At 39.0% G+C, this 19,434-nt stretch overlaps 1 protein-coding gene across 15 annotated transcripts in view; it reads left to right on the forward strand.

The window, feature by feature from the left end:
* The window catches only part of FANCI (FA complementation group I), a 119,645-nt gene that overhangs the window by 75,304 nt on the left and 24,907 nt on the right, over positions 1-19,434 (forward strand). For all 15 annotated transcript variants that reach the window (XR_013536642.1, XR_013536644.1, XR_013536646.1 and 12 more), the window contains 8 exons: positions 4,253-4,345; positions 5,570-5,706; positions 8,342-8,522; positions 10,618-10,705; positions 12,828-12,958; positions 13,394-13,464; positions 14,754-14,868; positions 17,121-17,243. Coding sequence is in view for 3 of the 15 variants with exons in the window: in XM_035303768.3 (XP_035159659.3) it covers positions 4,253-4,345; positions 5,570-5,706; positions 8,342-8,522; positions 10,618-10,705; positions 12,828-12,958; positions 13,394-13,464; positions 14,754-14,868; positions 17,121-17,243 (939 nt within the window). In the remaining 12 variants the exon portion in view is untranslated. The remainder of the gene's footprint in view (positions 1-4,252; positions 4,346-5,569; positions 5,707-8,341; positions 8,523-10,617; positions 10,706-12,827; positions 12,959-13,393; positions 13,465-14,753; positions 14,869-17,120; positions 17,244-19,434) is intronic.

Genomic DNA, 19,434 nt, shown 5'->3' on the forward strand with positions numbered 1-19,434 from the left:
TGGCTGTTATTATTTGTGGACACTGAGATTTGAATTTTATTCAGTTTTTATATTCTGGAATATTATTATTCTTTTGATTTTTTTTTTTTTTGGACAGAGTCTTACTCTCACCCAAGCTAGAGTGCCATGGCCCAATCTTGTCTCACTGCAACTTCCACCTCCTGGGTTCAAGTGATTGTCATGCCTCAACCTCCCTAGTAGCTGGGGCTACAAGCACATGCCACCACACCTGGCTAATTTTCATATTTTTAGTAGAGGCAGGGTTTTGCCATGTTGGCCAGGCTGGTCTTGAACTCCTGGCCTCAAGTGATCTGCCTGCCTTGGCCTTCCAAAGTGCTGAGATTACAGGTGTGAGCCACTGAACCCACCTTCCTTTGATTTTTTTCCCCCCAATTATTTAAAACCATAAAAACCAGTCTTAGCTAATGGGTTGTATAAAAACAGGTGATGGGTTGGATTTGACCAACAGGCTGTATATAGTTTGCCAGCCACAGTTCAATGCATTACATCAGAACGAACATAGTATTAGCTATCTTACTATTTGTGATGCTAAATCATTTGCTTTTAAGAAAATGACCATTGGCTTTTGTCATCTGTCAGTATGTATATGTGTATTTATATATATACCTTTGTATTAGAAAGAATTCTATAGGATCATAGTTAGAGATGGTATTAAAAACCCTTTTCCTGGACAGGCATGGTGGCTCACGCTTATAATCTCAGCACTTTGGGAGGCTGAGGTGGGCGGATCACTAGGTCAGGAGATTGAGATCATCCTGGCCAACATGGTGAAACCCAGTCTCTACTAAAAATACAAAAAAAAAATTAGCTGGGTGTGGTGGCACACGCCTGTGGTCCCAGCTAGTCGGGAGACTGACGTGGAAGAATCGCTTGAACCCAGGAGGCAGAGGTTGCAGTGAGCCGAGATTGCACCACTGCACTCCAGCCTGGTGACAGAACAGGACTCCATCTCAAAAAAAAAAAAAAAAAAAATCCTTTTCCTAACAGTATTTCACAGATGGTTTTCGTTTTCCCATCAGTTGATGATTCTTGGCCTAAATCAGTAATTATATCAGGAATTTGAATTTTATATTTCATTTTTTTTCCTTTTTGTCCTCACAATCTGTTCCCAAGGAATTCCAATTTTAATTAAAAAATTCTAATTGCATCTTTTTTTCTACATTATTAGCTGGCATTCTTCTGTAAAAAGAGCCTCTCCTTTCCCTGTTGTTTTGAATATCATTATGCACTCATGAACCTTTTTAAATTCAATGTACTCATTATTCACTACTGTCATTATTTGTTTTGAGCACAAAATTACCCAAATTTGTCCAGTTTGATCCTTCAGGTCAGCTTATGTGTCCTTTCGATGTGACCCCATTAGTCTGTGAGCTGTGGCACGATCTGCCCAAGGCTCACCAGAGTACTTTCCTTGCCCCATCCTGTTGCCAGCCATGTCTCTTAAAAGCCCTGGGTCCCTTTTGTAGGAAAGGATATTTAAACACTATAATCTGTGAGTAGGCTTTAAAGCTTCTTTATCTTCTCTGTATCTGTTCACTCCTTTTTTTTTATTCAGGTTCATAGTAACTATATTATTTGCCTTTTCATCAGCTTTATATATTTTGAGCCACTCTGTTCTTTGTTTTTGTTTGTTTTCTGTTTGATTCATGTTTGATTTTACATGTTTTTTTGCTTTATTATCATTTTTTTCTAGGCCTTGAAGATGTATTTTTTAAACTTTTTGAGGCACAATTGACATAGCATAAAATTCTTCCATTCTAAGTATGCAAGCCAGTGATTTTTTTCATAAGTTTACCTAGTTTCTAACTGTCACCGTAATCCAATTTTAGAACATTTTTATCACCGTGTGAGGTCTTTTACACCCATATAATCTGCATTGCCACTCCCACCTGCAGGTAACCACTAATCTACTTTGTATCCCTATGGATTTACCTTCTAGGTATTTTGTATAAATGGAATTATGTGATATGTGGTCTTTTGTGTATGTCTTCTTTCATTTAGTGTGATGTTTTCAGGCATTTATCGGTAGCATTTATCGGTATTTCATTTGTGTTTATTTTTGTTTTGTTTGCTTTAGGACACATGGCCTCACTCTGTCACCTAGGCTGGAATGCAATATCATGATCATGGCTTATTGTACCCTCAAACTCCTGGCCTCAAGTGATCTCCCACTCTAGATTGCTGACTGGCTAGGACCATAGGCACACACCATCATGCCTGGCTCATTTTTAAACAATTTTTTAAGAGACTGAGGTCTCACTTTTTTGTCCAGGCTGTTCTCAAACTCCTGGCCTCAACTGATCCTCCTGCCTCAGCCTCCTGACTAGCTGTGATTACAGGTGTGAGCTACCATGTCGGGTTTGTTTCTTTTTATTGTTGAATAGTATTCCATTGTGTGGATATATATATCAGTTTTGTTTAGCAGTCTACAGCTGGTGGACATGTGAATTTTTTCTACTGTTTGGCTATTATGAGTAATGCTGCCACTGACATTCACATGCAAGTCTTTGTGTGGACTTAATGTTTTATTTCTCTTGAACATATACCCAGGAGTGGAACTGCTGGCCTATATGAGAATTTTTTTTTTTTTTTTTGAGACAGTTTTTTGCTCATGTCGCCCAGGCTGGACTGCAGTGGCACGATCTTAGCTCATTGCAGCCTCCGCCCCTTGGATTCAAGTGATTCTCCTGCCTCAGCCTCCTGAGTAGCTGGGATTACAAGTGCCCGCCACCATGCACAGCTAATTCTTGTGTTTTTAGTAGAGACAGGCTTTCACCATGTTGGCCAGGTTTGTCTCAAACTCCTAACCTCAGGTGATCCACCTGAGTTAGCCTCCCAAAGTGGTGGGATTACGGGCATAAGACCCTGTCCAGCCTGAGAAATTTATGTTTATATTTTTAGGAAACTGCCTGTTTTCCAAAGCAGTATCATTTTACATTCCCACTATTACTATGTGAGGCTCCTATTTCTGTCTCCTAGCCAATATTTATTATTGTTTGTCTTTTTTATTATATCCATTCTAATGGGTATAAAACAGTACCTCATTGAGGTTTAACTTTGCATTTTCTTAATGACTGACGATAATTGAGCATCTTTTCATGTGCTCATTAACTGTTCTAATACCGTCTTTGGTGAACTGTCTATTCAAATCTTTTGGCCATTTTTTGAGTGTATTGTTTGTCTTCTCAATTAAAATTCTTTGTATATTTTACTGACAAATTCTTTTTTATTTTTTCAATAACTTTGTTATGAATGGTGACACGTTATCAGGTATAAAATTAGCAAATTTTTTTTCCTAGTCTGTGACTTGTCTTTTTATTTTCTTAATGGTATCTTTTAAAGCAGAAAAGTTTTGAATTTTGGTGAGGTCCAGTTTATCAATTTTTGTTATACAAAGTATGCTTTTCTTTTGGTATTATAGCTAAAAAATCTTTACCTAATCCATGTTCTTGAAATTTTTCTGTATGTTTTCTTCTAAAAGTATTATAATTTTTACTCTTAAATTTAGATTTCTAATCCATTTAAGGACCTATTTTTATTTTGTATTACTATTAAAAATTTTGTTTTTATGTCCCTTGAGTCATAGGGACTTTTTTTTTTTTTTTTGTGCACTGGTGCAATCTCAGCTCACTGCAATCTTTGCTCCCAGATTCAAGTGATTCTTCTGCCTCAATCTCCAGTTGCTGGGATTACAGGCATCTGCCACCACTCGCAGCTAATTTTTATATTTTTAGTAGAGACGGGGTTTCACCATGTTGTACAGGCTGGTCTTCAACTCCTGACCTCAAGTGATCCACCTACTTCAGTCTCCCAAAGTGGTGGGAATACAGGCATGAGCCATGACACTCATCAAGGGACTTACTGTTAAATAAGCTGTTATATTTTTAAGATGTAAGTAATGGGACCAGGTGTGGTGGTTCATACCTGTAATCCCAGCACTTCGGGAGACCAAGGTGGGAGGATCACTTGAGGCCAGGAGTTTGAGACTTACCTGGGCAGCATAGTGAGACTTCATCTCTCCAAAAATTTAAAAATTAGCCAGGCATGGTGTAGTCCCAGCTACTTGGAAGGTCAAGCCAGGAGGATCTCTTGAGCCTGGGAAATCAAGGCGGCAGTGAGCTGTGATTGCATCACTGCATACCAGCCTAGATAACAGAGTGAGACCCTGTCTTTAAAAAAGAAAAAGAAAAGAAAATGTAAGTAATGCCTTCCTTTGGTTGCTCTCTTTTAGGCAGGACAGCAAGGAGATTCCAGTAATAACTTAAGTCCTTTCAGCATTGCTCTTCTTCTCTCTGTGACAAGAATACAAAGATTTCAGGAACAGGTACTTTTTTTAATGCCATTTTGTTTCCTTCTGTAGTTGGTAAAATAAAAAAGCACAGAAGTCTGTTTTTGTTGTTATCCTTTCCTAAACAATTTTGCCCCCTTTCTGCCAGCAGTAAAGCTGCTATAAGACATGTGTGTCGGCCGGGCGCGGTGGCTCAAGCCTGTAATCCCAGCACTTTGGGAGGCTGAGGCGGGTGGATCACGAGGTCGAGAGATCGAGACCATCCTGGTCAACATGGTGAAACCCCGTCTCTACTAAAAATACAAAAAATTAGCTGGGCATGGTGGCGCGTGCCTGTAATCCCAGCTGCTCAGGAGGCTGAGGCAGGAGAATTGCCTGAACCCAGGAGGCGGAGGTTGTGGTGAGCTGAGATCACGCCATTGCACTCCAGCCTGGATAACAAGAGCGAAACTCCATCTCAAAAAAAAAAAAAAAAAAAAAAGACTTGTGTGTCCCTGCTGTTCTCTGGGGACTGATGGAAGACTTCTACAGGTTTTTGATTTATTCCATTTCCTATTGTGTGATAAGTGAGGTGGTGAGGTAGGAATAGAAGTGGAAGGCTATCACCCAGCCCAAGTTGGAGGAAGGGAAAGTTGAGCTGCATATCAAGAATAGGTTAGTTGCGCCAGGCGCGGTGGCTGACATCTATAATCCCAGCACTTTGGGAGGCCAAGAAGGGTGGATCACGAGGTCAAGAGATTGAGACCATCCTGGTCAATGAGGTGGAACCCCGTTTCTACTAAAAATACAAAAATTAGCTGGGCATGGTGGTGCATGCCTGTAGTCCCAGCTACTCGGGAGGCTGAGGCAGGAGAATTGCCTGAATCCAGGAGGCGGAGGTTGTGGTGAGCCGAGATCGCGCCATTGCACTCCAGTCTGGGTAACAGCAGCCTAACTCCATCTCAAAAAAAAAGGAATAGGTTAGTTGCAAGGATGAAACTGACCCTTTTTTCTTATATGTGTTCCAGGTTGTGGGTTATATTTGTGTTGATTTTTAGCCTTTTTCCCCCCCTTTTGCTTAAGTAAGGCTTGTCTTCCACTCCTTTAAGTTCCCACTAAGCATCATAATTTTTGTAACATCTTCATCTAGTTAAAATAGTTGTCATGGGGATATATGTGCGTGGCAGCTCAAAGAAACAGTTATAGAGTTAAAGTTGATAGCATGAGCTGTAATATTTGCTTCATTTAATTATTTCTTTTTTTTTTCCAACTACTCCTAAGGTGCTTGATTTTTTAAAGACTTCGGTTGTTAAGAGCTTTAAGGATCTTCAGCTCCTCCAAGGCTCAAAATTTCTTCAGAATCTAGTTCCTCATAGAGCCTGTGTTTCAACCATGATCTTGGAGGTGGTGAAGAATAGGTACGTTGGTAAATCATATCTCAAAAGTTTTGTTTCATAAGGTGTTTAATGTGGCACCGTACTTCCAGCCTATGAGGGAAGCCTGTTGACTTCACACATCAAGGTTTAATTTCTTAAAATTGGTAGAACATACTTTTTCCCCATGGAAATATCCTTGAATCTCAGGACCTGATTTCTTGGCCACCTTGGCAGCAAGCATACAAAACTAGGTGCTTTTGTTTATTCCATGATGTTATAATTCTCTATTTTCCATTTTTTTTTTTTTTTTTGAGACAGGGTCTGATTCTGTCACCCAGGCTGGAGTTGTAGTGCCATAATCTTGGCTCACTGCACCCTTGACCTCCCAGCCTCTAGCAATCCTCCCACCTCAGCCTCTCAAGTAGCTACAGGCATACTCCACCATGCTGAGGTAATTTTTGCTTTTTTTGTAGAGACAGAGATTCGCCATGTTGCCCAGGCTGGTCTTGAATCTAAGCTCGAGTAATCCACCTGTCTTGGCTTCCCAAAGTGCTGGGATAATAGGCTTGAGCCACGGGTTCTGGCCGTTTCTTTTTTAAAGGAAACGGAGTCTCACTATGTTGCACTGGAGTGCAATGACTATTCACAGACTCTATCATAGCATGGTAAAGCCTCGAACCTGCAGCCTCAGGTGATCCTCCCACCTCAGTAGCTTGGACTATAGGCATACACCCCTCTTCCTGGCTTGGCCTTTCTTGTTTTTTTTTTTTTTTTTTTTTTTTTGAAGACGTAGGAAGTTTTCACTATGTTGCTCAGTCTGGATTTGATCTTCTGGGCTCAACTGATCCTCCTGCCTCAGCCTCTCAAGTAACTGGGACTATAGGTGCATGCCACTGCATCTAGCTCATGGCCTCTTTTTACAGTGAGTAAAAAAACATTAAGAGTTAGGCCGGGTGCGGTAGATCACAAGGTCAGGAGTTCAAGACCAGCTTGGCCAATATGGTGAAACCCTGTCTATACTGAAAATACAAAAATCAGCTGGGCATATGGTGGGCACCTGCAGTCCCAGCTACTCAGGAGGCTGAGGCAGGAGAATTGGTTGAACTTGGGAGGTGGAGGTTGCAGGGAGCCGAGATCACACCACTTCACTCTAGCGTGGGAGACAGAACGAGATTGTCCAAAAAAAAAAACCACTAAGAGTTTTATTTGCTTTGTTGAAATTTGGAGCTTTTGGTTGGAATTTGATTATTGTTTAGCCAGTTTAGACAAATTCATTTAAAACCACTTGAAAAACATCAGTAACTATCCTGGTTTTTATTTTAATTTCAGGATATACATTAGCTGTTGTAATAGTCTTTACTATGTCATGTTTTCTTTGTACATTAAATATATCTTAAAGTTTCATAATTTATGCATGATTTACAGTAGGTCTCTTCTAGGCCTGGAATTCTTATTTATTAATAGATTGAATTTATATGAGCTTTGCAGTAGGACAAATGTGAAATTAGAGTTTATTGTTTGAATGTTTTACCCATTGATAGGCCTTAAAGCTTTTTATCTTTATATTTGGTTATTCTTTTTCCTGAGGTTCATAGTTGTGTCTTCAGTATTTTCCCAACCCAGTCTCTTCAATTTGGGCTAAAGAAACAATACTAACTAACCAGGAAATTCCTGGAAAGCTGCCCATCTTCTGTAAGTCTCAACTGTCACAGGACTTGAAAGCATTTCCATGTATAATTAGCCTGAAGTGGGGACTTGCCACCAGGTAGGACCGAACCTCAGCAGGGAGAGATTTGGATTGCCTTGTTAGAACCTTTGAAATAATTGACTGGTTAGTTGCACATGCTTGCCCCAGTCAGTTAATGAACCTTTAAATAATGCATTCTCCATTTTATGTAATTGAATTTTTGGCTCTCTAGAGTATGAATATTGTTAACTCTGTTAAAGTGTTATAATTTATCCATAACTATCTACTTCATTCTGTAGTGCTGTATTATAATTTGTTGCAATTTAACAGATAGATATAATAGATAAAGGTTATATGCATATTATTTCCACCGTGGGGTATATAACATTAAGTGGTATAAAGTCACCAATTATTCTACTCTTTTACAGAAGATTATTTGTAGTTTTAGCTCATGCTGTTGACACCAGATCACTCATCCATTTATGCTATGAATATGTACTGAGTTTCTTTTATAAGCCACCCTTGTGCTAAGCAATATGGGTAAAAATATGACAATGCTATGACCTCTATCCTGGAGAATCTCTGCCTATGGAGGCAAGCTCATTTGTAAGCCTATACATAAGTGTTGTTACTGCTGATGGGTAACAGAAGAGGCAGCAATGAACTTCTCATATGAAATCTTGAATGGGAATATCTAAGCGTTACCATATTGAAAGATTCTAGTTTCTTTTGTATGTTTTTGAATGTTCTCTAGCTTTCAGATTTTCCCAGTATTCTGTCTGTCACTGGAGACCACTTGCCTGCTGTTCCCATTATGGTACATTTAGGAATTCAGAATCCTGTCAGATGGTGTGTGAAAAGAAAACGTTTATGTGCAGAGTATGTTAGTTACCCAGGTCAGGTTTGGGAAGTGCGTAATAGGACAGTGAGTGTAAAGGTAAGCTATCTTACTAAGTTTTTCTTTTTTAACTAAGCTTTGTTTTCTTGCAGTGTTCATAGTTGGGACCATGTTACTCAGGGCCTGGTAGAACTTGGTTTCCTTTTAATGGATTCATATGGGCCAAAGAAGGTTCTTGATGGAAAAGCTATTGAAACCAGCCTGGGTCTTTCTAAAATGCCAAACCAGCATGCGTGTAAGCTCGGAGCTAATATCCTGTTGGAAACTTTTAAGGTGAGACACTATTTTGGCAACCACTCCCTAATTTTGTTTAAATAATCCAAGTAGGGCTTGGCGTTTGCCTGGGAATTTGGTGGACAAGGAAATTTGAGTATGTGTTAGTTTGACAGAGGATGTATGACAGAGATTAGGGTAATATTGAAACATAGATCCAGTTTGATGGATACTTACTTTCTTATCCTTTTGTGTAAGTTTTTCATTTATTCCTATTAATACAATTGTTTCTGACCTAGAAGTTTGAATATAAGATAGCTTTTTCTTGATTTTTCTCTTCTTCTAGCAGTAAACCATTTCTGGTTTTTGTTTTATTTTGTTTTAATGCTGTTTTTTTACACAGAAGAAAATTTTTAGGTCACTATAGACCATCAAGCCTAAAGAATCATGCTTTTAAGAATTTTTACTGAAAATAAAAAAAGAATCATTCTTGGTCAGGCATGGTGTTCATGCCTATAATCCCAACATTTCGGGAGGCTGAGGTGGGCAGATGCCTTGAACTCAGGAGTTTGAGACCAGCCTGAGCAATGTGGCAGAACCTCATCTCTACAAAAAATACAAAAATTAGTCAGGCATGGTGGCACACACCTGCCATCCCAGCTACTTGGGGGACTGAAGTGGATCACTTGAGCCCAGGAAGTCAAGGCTACAGTGAGCTGTGTTTGCACCACTGCACTCCAGCTTGGGTAACAAAGTGAGACCCTGTCTCAAAAAAAAAAAAAAAAAAAAAAAATCATGCTTATTGGTTCATTGTTCTTAAAGAACATAAAATGGGAAATTCACACTTTTTGACAATATTACCAAATTATGATTGATACCTCAATCTTAATTTCCGCAACAGCTTTCAAAAATGTATTTTCTTTTGAATAAAAATATGCTAGATCATATCTGAGCTTAAAAACTCTGCTAGTAATTCCTCTAAATCTTCTTGATGTTCAGTTTAATGCAGCTACACACCAAGAGTGTCTGCTGAAAATGTTACTTAGGGCCAGGTGCAGTGGCTCACGCCTGTAATCCCAGCACTTGGGAGGCCAAGGCAGGTGGATCATTTGAGGTCAGGAGTTTGAGACCAGTTTGATTAACATGGTGAAACCGCGTCTCTACTAAAATACAAAATTAGTTCTGTGGAGTGACATGTGCCTATAATCCCAGCAACTCAGGAGGCGGAGGCAAGAAAATCGCTTGAACCCAAGAGGCAGAGGTTGCAGTGAGCTGAGATCGCACCACTGCACTCCAGGCTGAGTGGGCGACAGAGTGAGACTCTCTCTAAAAAAAAAATGTTATTTGGGAGATCACTGTTATTTACAGTGATCTCACTGTAAATCTAGTGTTCTGATCCAGAACTATGAACTAATTATTAGAATAGTTATTGAGAGTTCTAAGTGTATTCGATGATATAAGTGACCCTGCTTAACAGTGATATGGTTAAAGACATTATCTTAGAGTATATATTTATATTTAAATTATTATTTTTTCAAAGCTAAAGAAGTTTTATTTGATTTCACATAGATGTCAGCTTTATCAAGGCATCTTCATAAATTACTACTAAGTCACTAACAGTCTGAGGCCTGGAAGAAATTAGTCTGTACTATAAAGTAATCACGTTCAAGTAAGAATTTTAATTAAAATTCATGTGAAAATTCAGAATGCGTCTTTTTAAAGGCAACTGCTATGCTTCTAGAAACTGAGAAGGGGGTTAGGGAAGATTTTTTAAATTTCTAGAAATTTTCATGGGTTTTTACATTTTAATTTTAGAATAAAAGTTATGTATACTGTCAGGAATATGGATGTTGTCATGTAATGGATACCTAGGTAGAATTCGTCCTGTTGGATGCTGAACCGTCTATGTAGCAATACTTTAATATGATCTGTACTTTTAGGCTAATAAACATGGTATTTACCCTACTAATGACTCATCTAAGTGCAGAACAAAGGGAAAGTTGAGTGATTCTGTCTTTCCAGATGATTCACATTATGTTCTGAATTTTTGAGTTTTACCCATATCTAAACTATTCTTCATCCGGCCTGACATGGATTGATGTACTTAAAAGCTGAAGTTGACCCAGTAGTATTTTATTGGTTCTGTTCTTTTTAGATCCATGAGATGGTCAGACAAGAAATTCTGGAGCAGGTCCTCAACAGGGTTGTTACCAGAGCATCTTCTCCCATCAGTCATTTCTTAGGTATTAAACTTTGAAAGGGTGAATAAAGTTCCTAGAAGTATTTTCATTTAAATGTCATAATTATTTGGTCCTGGAAAAAAATTTTAATATGAGTTTAAATGCAGTATCTTTAATTGGATGTCAGTAAAGCAAATCCATTCATGTTGCCTGTGACAGTTGTCAAGAAGGCTGTAGTTGTCAGTAAGGAAAGCAACATTTAACCCATAAGTAAAACTTCCATTTTGCTTCAACATTCTCTCTTTTTCTTAGTACCTCTCAAATGAGTGCTGTCCTTCTGCTGCCACTTGTTGACTTTCTGGTCTCTTTAGCCTTGATATTCGGATTGCATAGTGTTTCTCTCTGGTAACCTCTGAATTTGCTGGAGTTTTTGTTGTTGTTGTTGGTGGTGGTGGTCTGTTTTCTTCTTTCAACAGTTTCACTCTGTTGCCCAGGCTAGAGTGCAGTGGCACAATCTCAGCTCACTGCAGCCTCTGCCTCCTGGGTTCAGGCAGTTCTCATGTCTTAGCCTCCCGAGTAGCTGGGATTACAGGTGCACACCACCATGCCCAGATAATTTTTGTATTATTAATGGAGACAGGATGTCGCCATGTTGACCAGGCTGGTCTTGAACTCTTGGCTTCAGGGGATTCGCCAACCTTGGCTTCCCAAAATGCTGAGATTACAGGTGTGAGCCACCATGCCTGGCCTGAATTTGCTGTTTTTAATATATAACTCCTGATGTCTTAAATATACTGGCTTTAATCACCAATTTTTAAAATTTCTATCATTCATCGTTGTTTATAACTCCCCTGAAACTTTTTAAGTTCTTTGATTACTCTAAGAGTTTACTTCTTTTCCTGCCTGTGACCAGTTTTTCTTTTACATCAAATATAATACAGCTCCCTTCAAACAAATTTTCCTTTCCAGTGCACCTGTTTCTGTTATTTGAAGCATGACTGTCCAGGTCCTGGAGGCCAGAATTACCTTTTATTTTCTCAAGCATACTTAATACCTAAGTTCTGTCTTTTTTTCCTCTTATACTGTTATTTTTTTTGTCTTTTTATTCCCTCCTCCCCACAACCTCACATTTACTGTCTAGTTCTCATTCTTACAACCTTGAATTTAGACAGCTGCCACAGCTTTCTAACTGGTTTCCTGGCCTTTTCTTCTCCCTGCAGCAATTTAACCCGCATATTACCACAGGTTAATATTCCTAAAATAACACTTTATTACTCAAAAATCATCAGTATGTTCTTTAATAAATTATCAGCCCTTTATCCTGACACTGACGGTCTTTGACAGTTTGATCCCAAGCTACCTTTTCAGTATTAAAGTCAGTTACTTACTTGCCTGGATTCTTTACCCCAGCATCATTGATTTCCCTACCATCTTCCTAATACGTCTCATACTTACCGTTCTTATACCTTTACTCATAGTTTCCCTTTATACATGTTGGTCTTTCTGGTTCTTTGTGCATTTAAATGTTCCCCATCTTTTAGAACCTGGTTTAGATTCCTTCTCATTGCTTTCCTAATATATACCAACTCAAAATGATCTCCTCTTACTTTGAACTCCTATTTAAACCCTCCTTACTATTTGGTTGGCAATAAACTATGTTTGGAATTTTTAGATATTTGACATTGCTCTGTGATTGACCTCTTTAATTCTTTAAAAAAATTTTTTTTACTTCCAACTAAAGTATTAAAATTTTTGAAAAAAGACGTTTGATACTTTATATGTTCCTAATAGGACCATATTATGCTTGCACATTGTAAAAATTCAGAAATACATATTGATTTATTTAGCTTAGACACCAATTTTTAAAATTTCTATCATTCATCGTTGTTTATATCATATGAAGATGTGTGCTACTACTTATGTCTAGGCATTGTAATAGGTTTCCTCCTTTCTTTCAGGCAGTTTAATTTTTATAAAAATTGAAACTATCACAGAAAAAAGCTAAAATTATCCTGGTTACATTGGAGAAAAAGTATATACAAAATCAGTAGAAATTTGTATTGCAGTATACTTGACTTACTTGAGAAAGGAAACAAAAGACTTTACATTTCTTTCTCCGTATTTTTCATTAATTTCAAATATCTTCAGTTATTTGAGGCAGCTGATTGTAGATTCTGTTTTTCAGACCTGCTTTCAAATATCGTCATGTATGCACCCTTAGTTCTTCAAAGTTGTTCTTCTAAAGTCACGGAAGCTTTTGACTATTTGTCCTTTCTGCCCCTTCAGACTGTACAAAGGCTGCTTAAAGCAGTGCAGGTAAGTCTTCAGATTCCCAAGTAACTCGCCGAAACTAAGGTTTAATTGTAGTGGAATTGTCTAAGAAATTCTATTCCCCTTTAGTCTGAAACATAAAATTTGTATTAAAAGGGCAAAAGCATTGAGCAAGACTGTTTTCCATTCACTATCCATAGCACTATTCTCTCAACTCATTTTCAAGTTAATGAAATAATTCAAAGTCTCTTAGAACATTATTGTGTACAAGAGATTTACAAAGGCATTCACAGCCAGTTTCATTTTACTGTCTCAAAGAATACTATTGCTCTTGTTAACTGTAATAAACATTAAAACATGGATATAAAGCAGGAGTACGCTTCCTTATAGAAGCCATATGGTAACAGTATTGGGTAGAAATGAGCTCAGGCTACTAAGCAAACTTGTTCTGTTTTTACCCAGTGATTCTTTCTTTTTCAGCCCCTTCTCAAAGTCAGCATGTCAATGAGAGATTCCTTGATACTTGTCCTTCGGAAAGCTATGTTTGCCAAGTATGTAGCATCTTTTTATATCATAGGAAGATGTTGCCTTCTAATGCTGGGGCTAAAGTTATCGCTGCCATCTCCTAGCACCACCTGTTCACAGTGGTCATGCAGATTCCTAACCCCGCAGAGCAGTTTCATCAAATAAGGCGTTGTTGCTGAGTGCTCTGTGTGCTTTTTTCATTTGGTCTTCAGAAAAACCCTGTGAAGTAAGAAGTACTGCAGTTCCCATTTTACAGATAAGGAAATTTGGGCTTGGGGAAGATGAGTGACTTTCCAGAAGTAAAACAGTAGTTGGTGGTGGAGCAAGGATTCAAAGTCAGGTCTAACATCAGAACTTGTGATGTCATACACTCTGCTGTACTACACTAGAATAATCTTCAGGTTAATGTTCTAGTGCCAAGTACTCTGAAACCTGACCTGGCAGCAGTTCCAAAGGGAAAAGCATCTTAGTCAAGAAGAGTATACTTAAGAATCTCATTTTAGTGAACATCTGAAGTGTGATCTAGAGGCTAGTAGATAAAATTAATTGTTGAGAGGAATGAGTTATTTGTAGCCGGTTAGCTCCTGACATCTCTTCCTTTATTTCTTAGTATGTAAGCTAGAGATGATAATACCGTCTCCTCAAAATATAAGACGGTAATATGTGAAAAGCATTTGGTACTTTGAGGATAAGATGCCCAATTAATATCACATTAGCCATATTATAATATATTCATGGGTGACCAGAGGAACAACTAAGCCATCTGCTATTATGTTTGTTTTAGAATTAACAGTTTTTGTTACTCCTCACCCAAAGGCATGGCTAACAGACTACGATATTATGTTGTCACATCTTTAACGTGAATTAATCGTTGAGCCTCAGTGAGATGAGTGACATTTTCTGGAAGGAGCGTTTACATGACATCAAGTACTACATTCTTCTGTGATAAAAGAGCATGTGAAGGGAAGCACTCCTCCAAACACGCAAAATCAGCAATTTCCTACATTTGAGTAACCAGCCAATTTTACAGTCTCTCAGCACTCTTATTCTTACTCCTCACATAGACTCGAGAGCAGGATAGAAGGAAGTAGAGTATCATGAGTTAAGTAATGAAAAAAGTCAGTTCAGTTTCTGTACTGTAAATTCCTTTGAACAGCTGAGACCTTATTTTGAGTATATAAATTCACTTTGTTTTGCTCTATGCTTCATTGTTTGTACATATTCCTTCTCTGTAAGGAACTAAGTGGATTTTTCTGACCCAGAGCATATTACTGTGAAATAGTACTGTTTGTTAACTTCTCTGTTTCTGAGCCAGCCAGCTTGATGCCCGAAAATCTGCAGTTGCTGGGTTTTTGCTGCTCCTGAAGAACTTTAAAGTTTTAGGCAGCCTGTCATCCTCTCAGTGCAGTCAGTCTCTTAGTGTCAGTCAGGTAAGGATTGTTTATGTTAACTTATGGTGTGTGCATATCATTCATGTCCATTGATAAAATAAATGCACGCTGTTGCCTTTTATTCCTGTTATGGCTGTAACAATGATCCTGGAACTAAAGAGTCTGATGATGATGATGGTGATGATGATGATATTGGCTAACCCTTATCAATGGCAGATTTACTGTTTGCTCTACTGTGCTATCCGGTATGGTGGCCATTATCCTCAAGGTGGCTGTTGAACGGAGCGCTTGACTGAAATGTGGCTAGTGTGCAAAATTCATACCAGATTTTAAAGGAGTGTGAACATCTCATAATTTTTAATATCGATTATACCTTCAGATAGAATTTTGTATGTGTTGGGTTATAGAAAATATTAAAACGACTTTACCTCTTTCTCTTTACTTTTTTAATGTGGCTACTAGAAAATACAAAATTATGTATGTGGCTTGCATTTGGGGTTCATATTATATTTCTTTTGGATAGCACATTGTTGATCTCATTTGATCTTCACAGCCGCCCTCTGAGGCTAGATACTATTATTGTCCCTATTTTCTTATGTTAATTTATTTACTTTGCTCATATACATCTATTACACCTTGTAATCCGAGAAAACAAACGTTTTTATAATAATATGGTAATCTAGGCTTTGGAGCAATAAAATAGTCTTCATAATTTAAATGATGTACTATAAGATTTATAAATAGGAGACATATTTATATGTAACAGTTTCACTAGGAATCCTCACTTTATTGCTTTGGTATAGCTATATAAAGCTTTTGTCTATAACATATAACACAGATTAAATAGTAGGAACACTAGGTATCATTTGTGTGTTGTTATCCCCATTTTAAGAATAGGAAAACTGGCCAGGCATGGTGGCTGACGCCTGTAATCCCAGCAATTTGGGAGGCTGAGGCAGGTGGATCACGAGATCAGGAGTTCAAGACCAGCCTGGCCAATATAGTGAAACCCCATCTCTACTAAAAATACAAAAATTAGCTGGGCATGGTGGCGGGCGCCTGTAGTCCCAGCTGCTTGGGAGGTTGAGGCAGGAGAATTGCTTGAACCCAGGAGGCAGAGGTTGCTGTGAGCTGAGATCACGCCTTTGCACTCCAGCCTGGGCAACAAGAGCCAAAACTTCGTCTCAAAAAAAAAAAAAAAAGCAAGAATAGGGAAACTGAGACTGAGCCAGGTTAAATAACTTGCCCAAGGTTATCTAACCAAGAAGGGGTAGAAAACGGATTTGGCCTCAGGCAGTATGTGATGCCTGATGTAAGGATTAGGTCTATAATTGCTGATTTTATTATGTAATTCACACAAAGGATGGCAATTCTTTGTCATGTCCATTTCTAAACAAAAGACTGTCTTCCTCTAAACCTTTCTAGAATTTGTGGAAGAACAAGATTCTTCTAGTTCTTGAAGAAGTCTGAGACCTTTTTAATAAAATTATGTATATTATTACTACTAGATTGTAATGGCTTGAAATAAGCAGTGTGCCTTCCTAAGCAATTGATACTGTTGTACTGGCCCAAGCATAGAAAGTCAACACCAAGACAAAAGTATGCCAAATTGCAGGGTCTTTATTGCCGGCGGCCACGGAGGACTCGCGTCTCTCTCCAACCCGTGGCCCCAAAAGGAGGGTGTCAAGACCTTTTATACCCATAAAAATCACCTTGGGAGTGAGGGTGAGGGGCGGGGGTGGGGGTGAGGGGCTTCAGACATTCCGAGGGCTAGTGGATTCTGCAAATCACCTTCTGGGTGGAGATGAGGGTGAGGGGCTCCGGACATTCCGAGGGCCAGGGGACTTTTTGACATTCTGGTTGTTACTTAAGTGGCTCACAAAAGTCAAGATTAGTATTTGTTTACACATTGTCTGGGTAGGGTGCGGATCGCAGTCCTTAATTTCTTATTCACATTTGGGTTATAGAGAGCAGTTTCAACAGAAAGCTGAGATGTGGTTGAGGTATGCAGTTTTATGGGGCTTTTACCATGTCACAGTATTGTCAAGGAAACCTTAAGGAATGGGGAACAGTTAATTTTGTTGAAATGCTTAGAAATTCTCTTATTCCAAACCAGAATAAGAGTGACACTTACTTCTGCATGGTCATGATTATACTGCCTGTCTCATCCTGGGGTTTGGCATGTGAAGAAAGCCAAGTGTAAGTTTTCTGACCAAGAAATTAGGCTTATTTAGCTCCTGTTGGAAACTGCTTTCATAAGATAGACATGAGTTGGCCTGTCTTCCTTTCAGGTTCATGTGGATGTTCATGGCCATTATAATTCTGTCGCCAATGAAACTTTTTGCCTCGAGATCATGGATAGTTTGAGGAGATGCTTAAGCCAGCAAGCTGATGTTCGACTCATGCTTTATGAGGTAAGTCAGTAGAATGGAAGGAATGTAGCAAACCCTCAACTCATAATTCATTTTATTTTAGTACATTTTTTCCTGATTATAAAAGCACAGTAGATATGCTCTTATTTGATGTAGTCAGCATCAGTAGCTAGTGGTGTTTAGTCAAAAAGTTGTTTAAAGCAGGGCACAGTGGCTCACGGCTGTAATCCCAACACCTTGTGAGGCCAAGGTAGGAGGATCAAGCAAGACTCTGTCTTTACAAAAAATAAGGAAATAAAAAGCATTTGCTGGGTGTGGTGGCATGTGCCTGTGGTCCCAGCTACTCAGGAGCCCGAAGCAGGAGGATCCCAGGAGTTTCAGGCTGCAGTGAGCTGTGATCACACCACTGCACCCCAACTCAGGCAGCAGAGTTTTTTAAGGTTTTTAAGGCGAGGAATCATAAAACACAGTTGATATACCTTAAACATTTTAGTTTAATTTGAAATATTTAAATGTACTATTAATTTGCCACAAGTCCTTTATTTTGCTTTGTTATTCAGTACAACTTCACTTCCTGTCTCTCATACAAACCTGTACCCTTAATTTACTGCCTATAGTTTCAAATTTTTGTTTACCTAAAGTGGTATAAAAACTTTAAGCAACTTCAGATACAGTATAGTATAAAAATCTTTTAGCTTCAGTTTTTTTTCTCTAACTTTTTCTAATTGTCTTACCCCTCATTTATCAGAAATTGGTTTTAGAGACTGACTTTCCAAACATTTAACTTAGTTTTTTTTTCTTTGAGACAGAGTCTTGCTCTGTTGCCCAGGCTGGAGTACAGTGGCACAATCTTGGCTCACTGCAACCTCTTTCCTCCATCTCCCGGGTTCAAGCAATTCTTCTGCCTCTCAGCCTCTTGAGTAGCCTGGATTACAGGCATGTGCCAGCATGCTTAGCTGATTTTTGTATGTTCAGTAGAGACGAGATTTCACCATGTTGGCCAGGTTGGTCTCGTACTCCCAGCCTCAAGTGATCTGCCTGCCTCGGCCTCCCAGAGAGTTGGGATTACAGGCATGAGCCACTGTGCATGGGTTAATTTAGGTTTTTTTTTTTTTTTTTTTTTTTGAGATGGAGTTTCGCTGTTGTTATCCAGACTGGAGTGCAATGGCACGATCTCGGCTCACCACAACCTCCGCCTTCTGGGTTCAAACAATTCTCCTGCCTCAGCCTCCCGAGTAGCTGGGACTACAGGCGCACACCACCATGGCCAGCTAATTTTTGTATTTTTAGTAGAGACGGGGTTTCACCTTTTTGACCAGGATGGTCTCGATCTCTTGACCTTGTGATCCACCCGCCTCGGCCTCCCAAAGTGCTGGGATTATAGGCGTGAGCCACCGCACCCGGCCAACTTAGTTTTTATAAAAGCAACTTCTTTTTCTTTTTGGACTGGGTTTTCAACAGTTTACTGAATGTCTGATTAAATCACTAATTATGACAGTATACTGACTTGTGAGTAGCATATAACTCACCCAGTGGTTATTGTGTTAGCATGCATGAAAACAATATTCATCTTTCTATACATTTCCATCAGAGCTCTTAGGTGCCTGGGTACACTATCAATGAGCAGTAATACTTTGAGAGGAATCTTTTTTTTTTCTGAGCAGTAGGTCTCAACAGTGGGCTTAAAATACTCAGTAAGCTGTGCTATAAACAAATGTGCTGTCACGCAGGCTTTGCTCTTTCGTTTATAGAGCACAGGCAGAGTAAATGTAGCATAATTCTAAAGAGTCCTGGGATTTTTGGAAGAGTAAATCAGCATTGACTTCAATGTAAACTCACCAGCTACATTAACCCTTAACAAGACAGTCAGCCTGTCCTTTGAAGCCAGGCATTGACTTCTTCTCCCTAGCCAAGAAAGTTCCGTATAAAATTTTCTTCCAGAATAAGGCTGTTTCAGCTACACTGGAAATCTGTTGTTTAACATAGCCACTTCCATCAATTATGTTAGCTGTATCTTCTGGATAATTTGCCTCAGCCTCTCCATCCTGCTGATGCTTTGCTGCTTCAATTTGCACTTTTTTCCTTTTTTGAGATGGAGTCTCGCTCTGTTGCCAGGCCAGAGTCCAGTGGCACAATCTTGGCTCACTGCAACCTCTACCTCCCCGGTTCAAGCAATTCTTCTGCCTCAGCCTCTTGAGTAGCTGGGATTACGGCCATGCACCACCATGCCCAG

This window comes from Callithrix jacchus, chromosome 6 (genome assembly GCF_049354715.1).
Source record: "Callithrix jacchus isolate 240 chromosome 6, calJac240_pri, whole genome shotgun sequence".
Taxonomy (NCBI): Eukaryota; Metazoa; Chordata; class Mammalia; order Primates; family Cebidae; genus Callithrix; species Callithrix jacchus.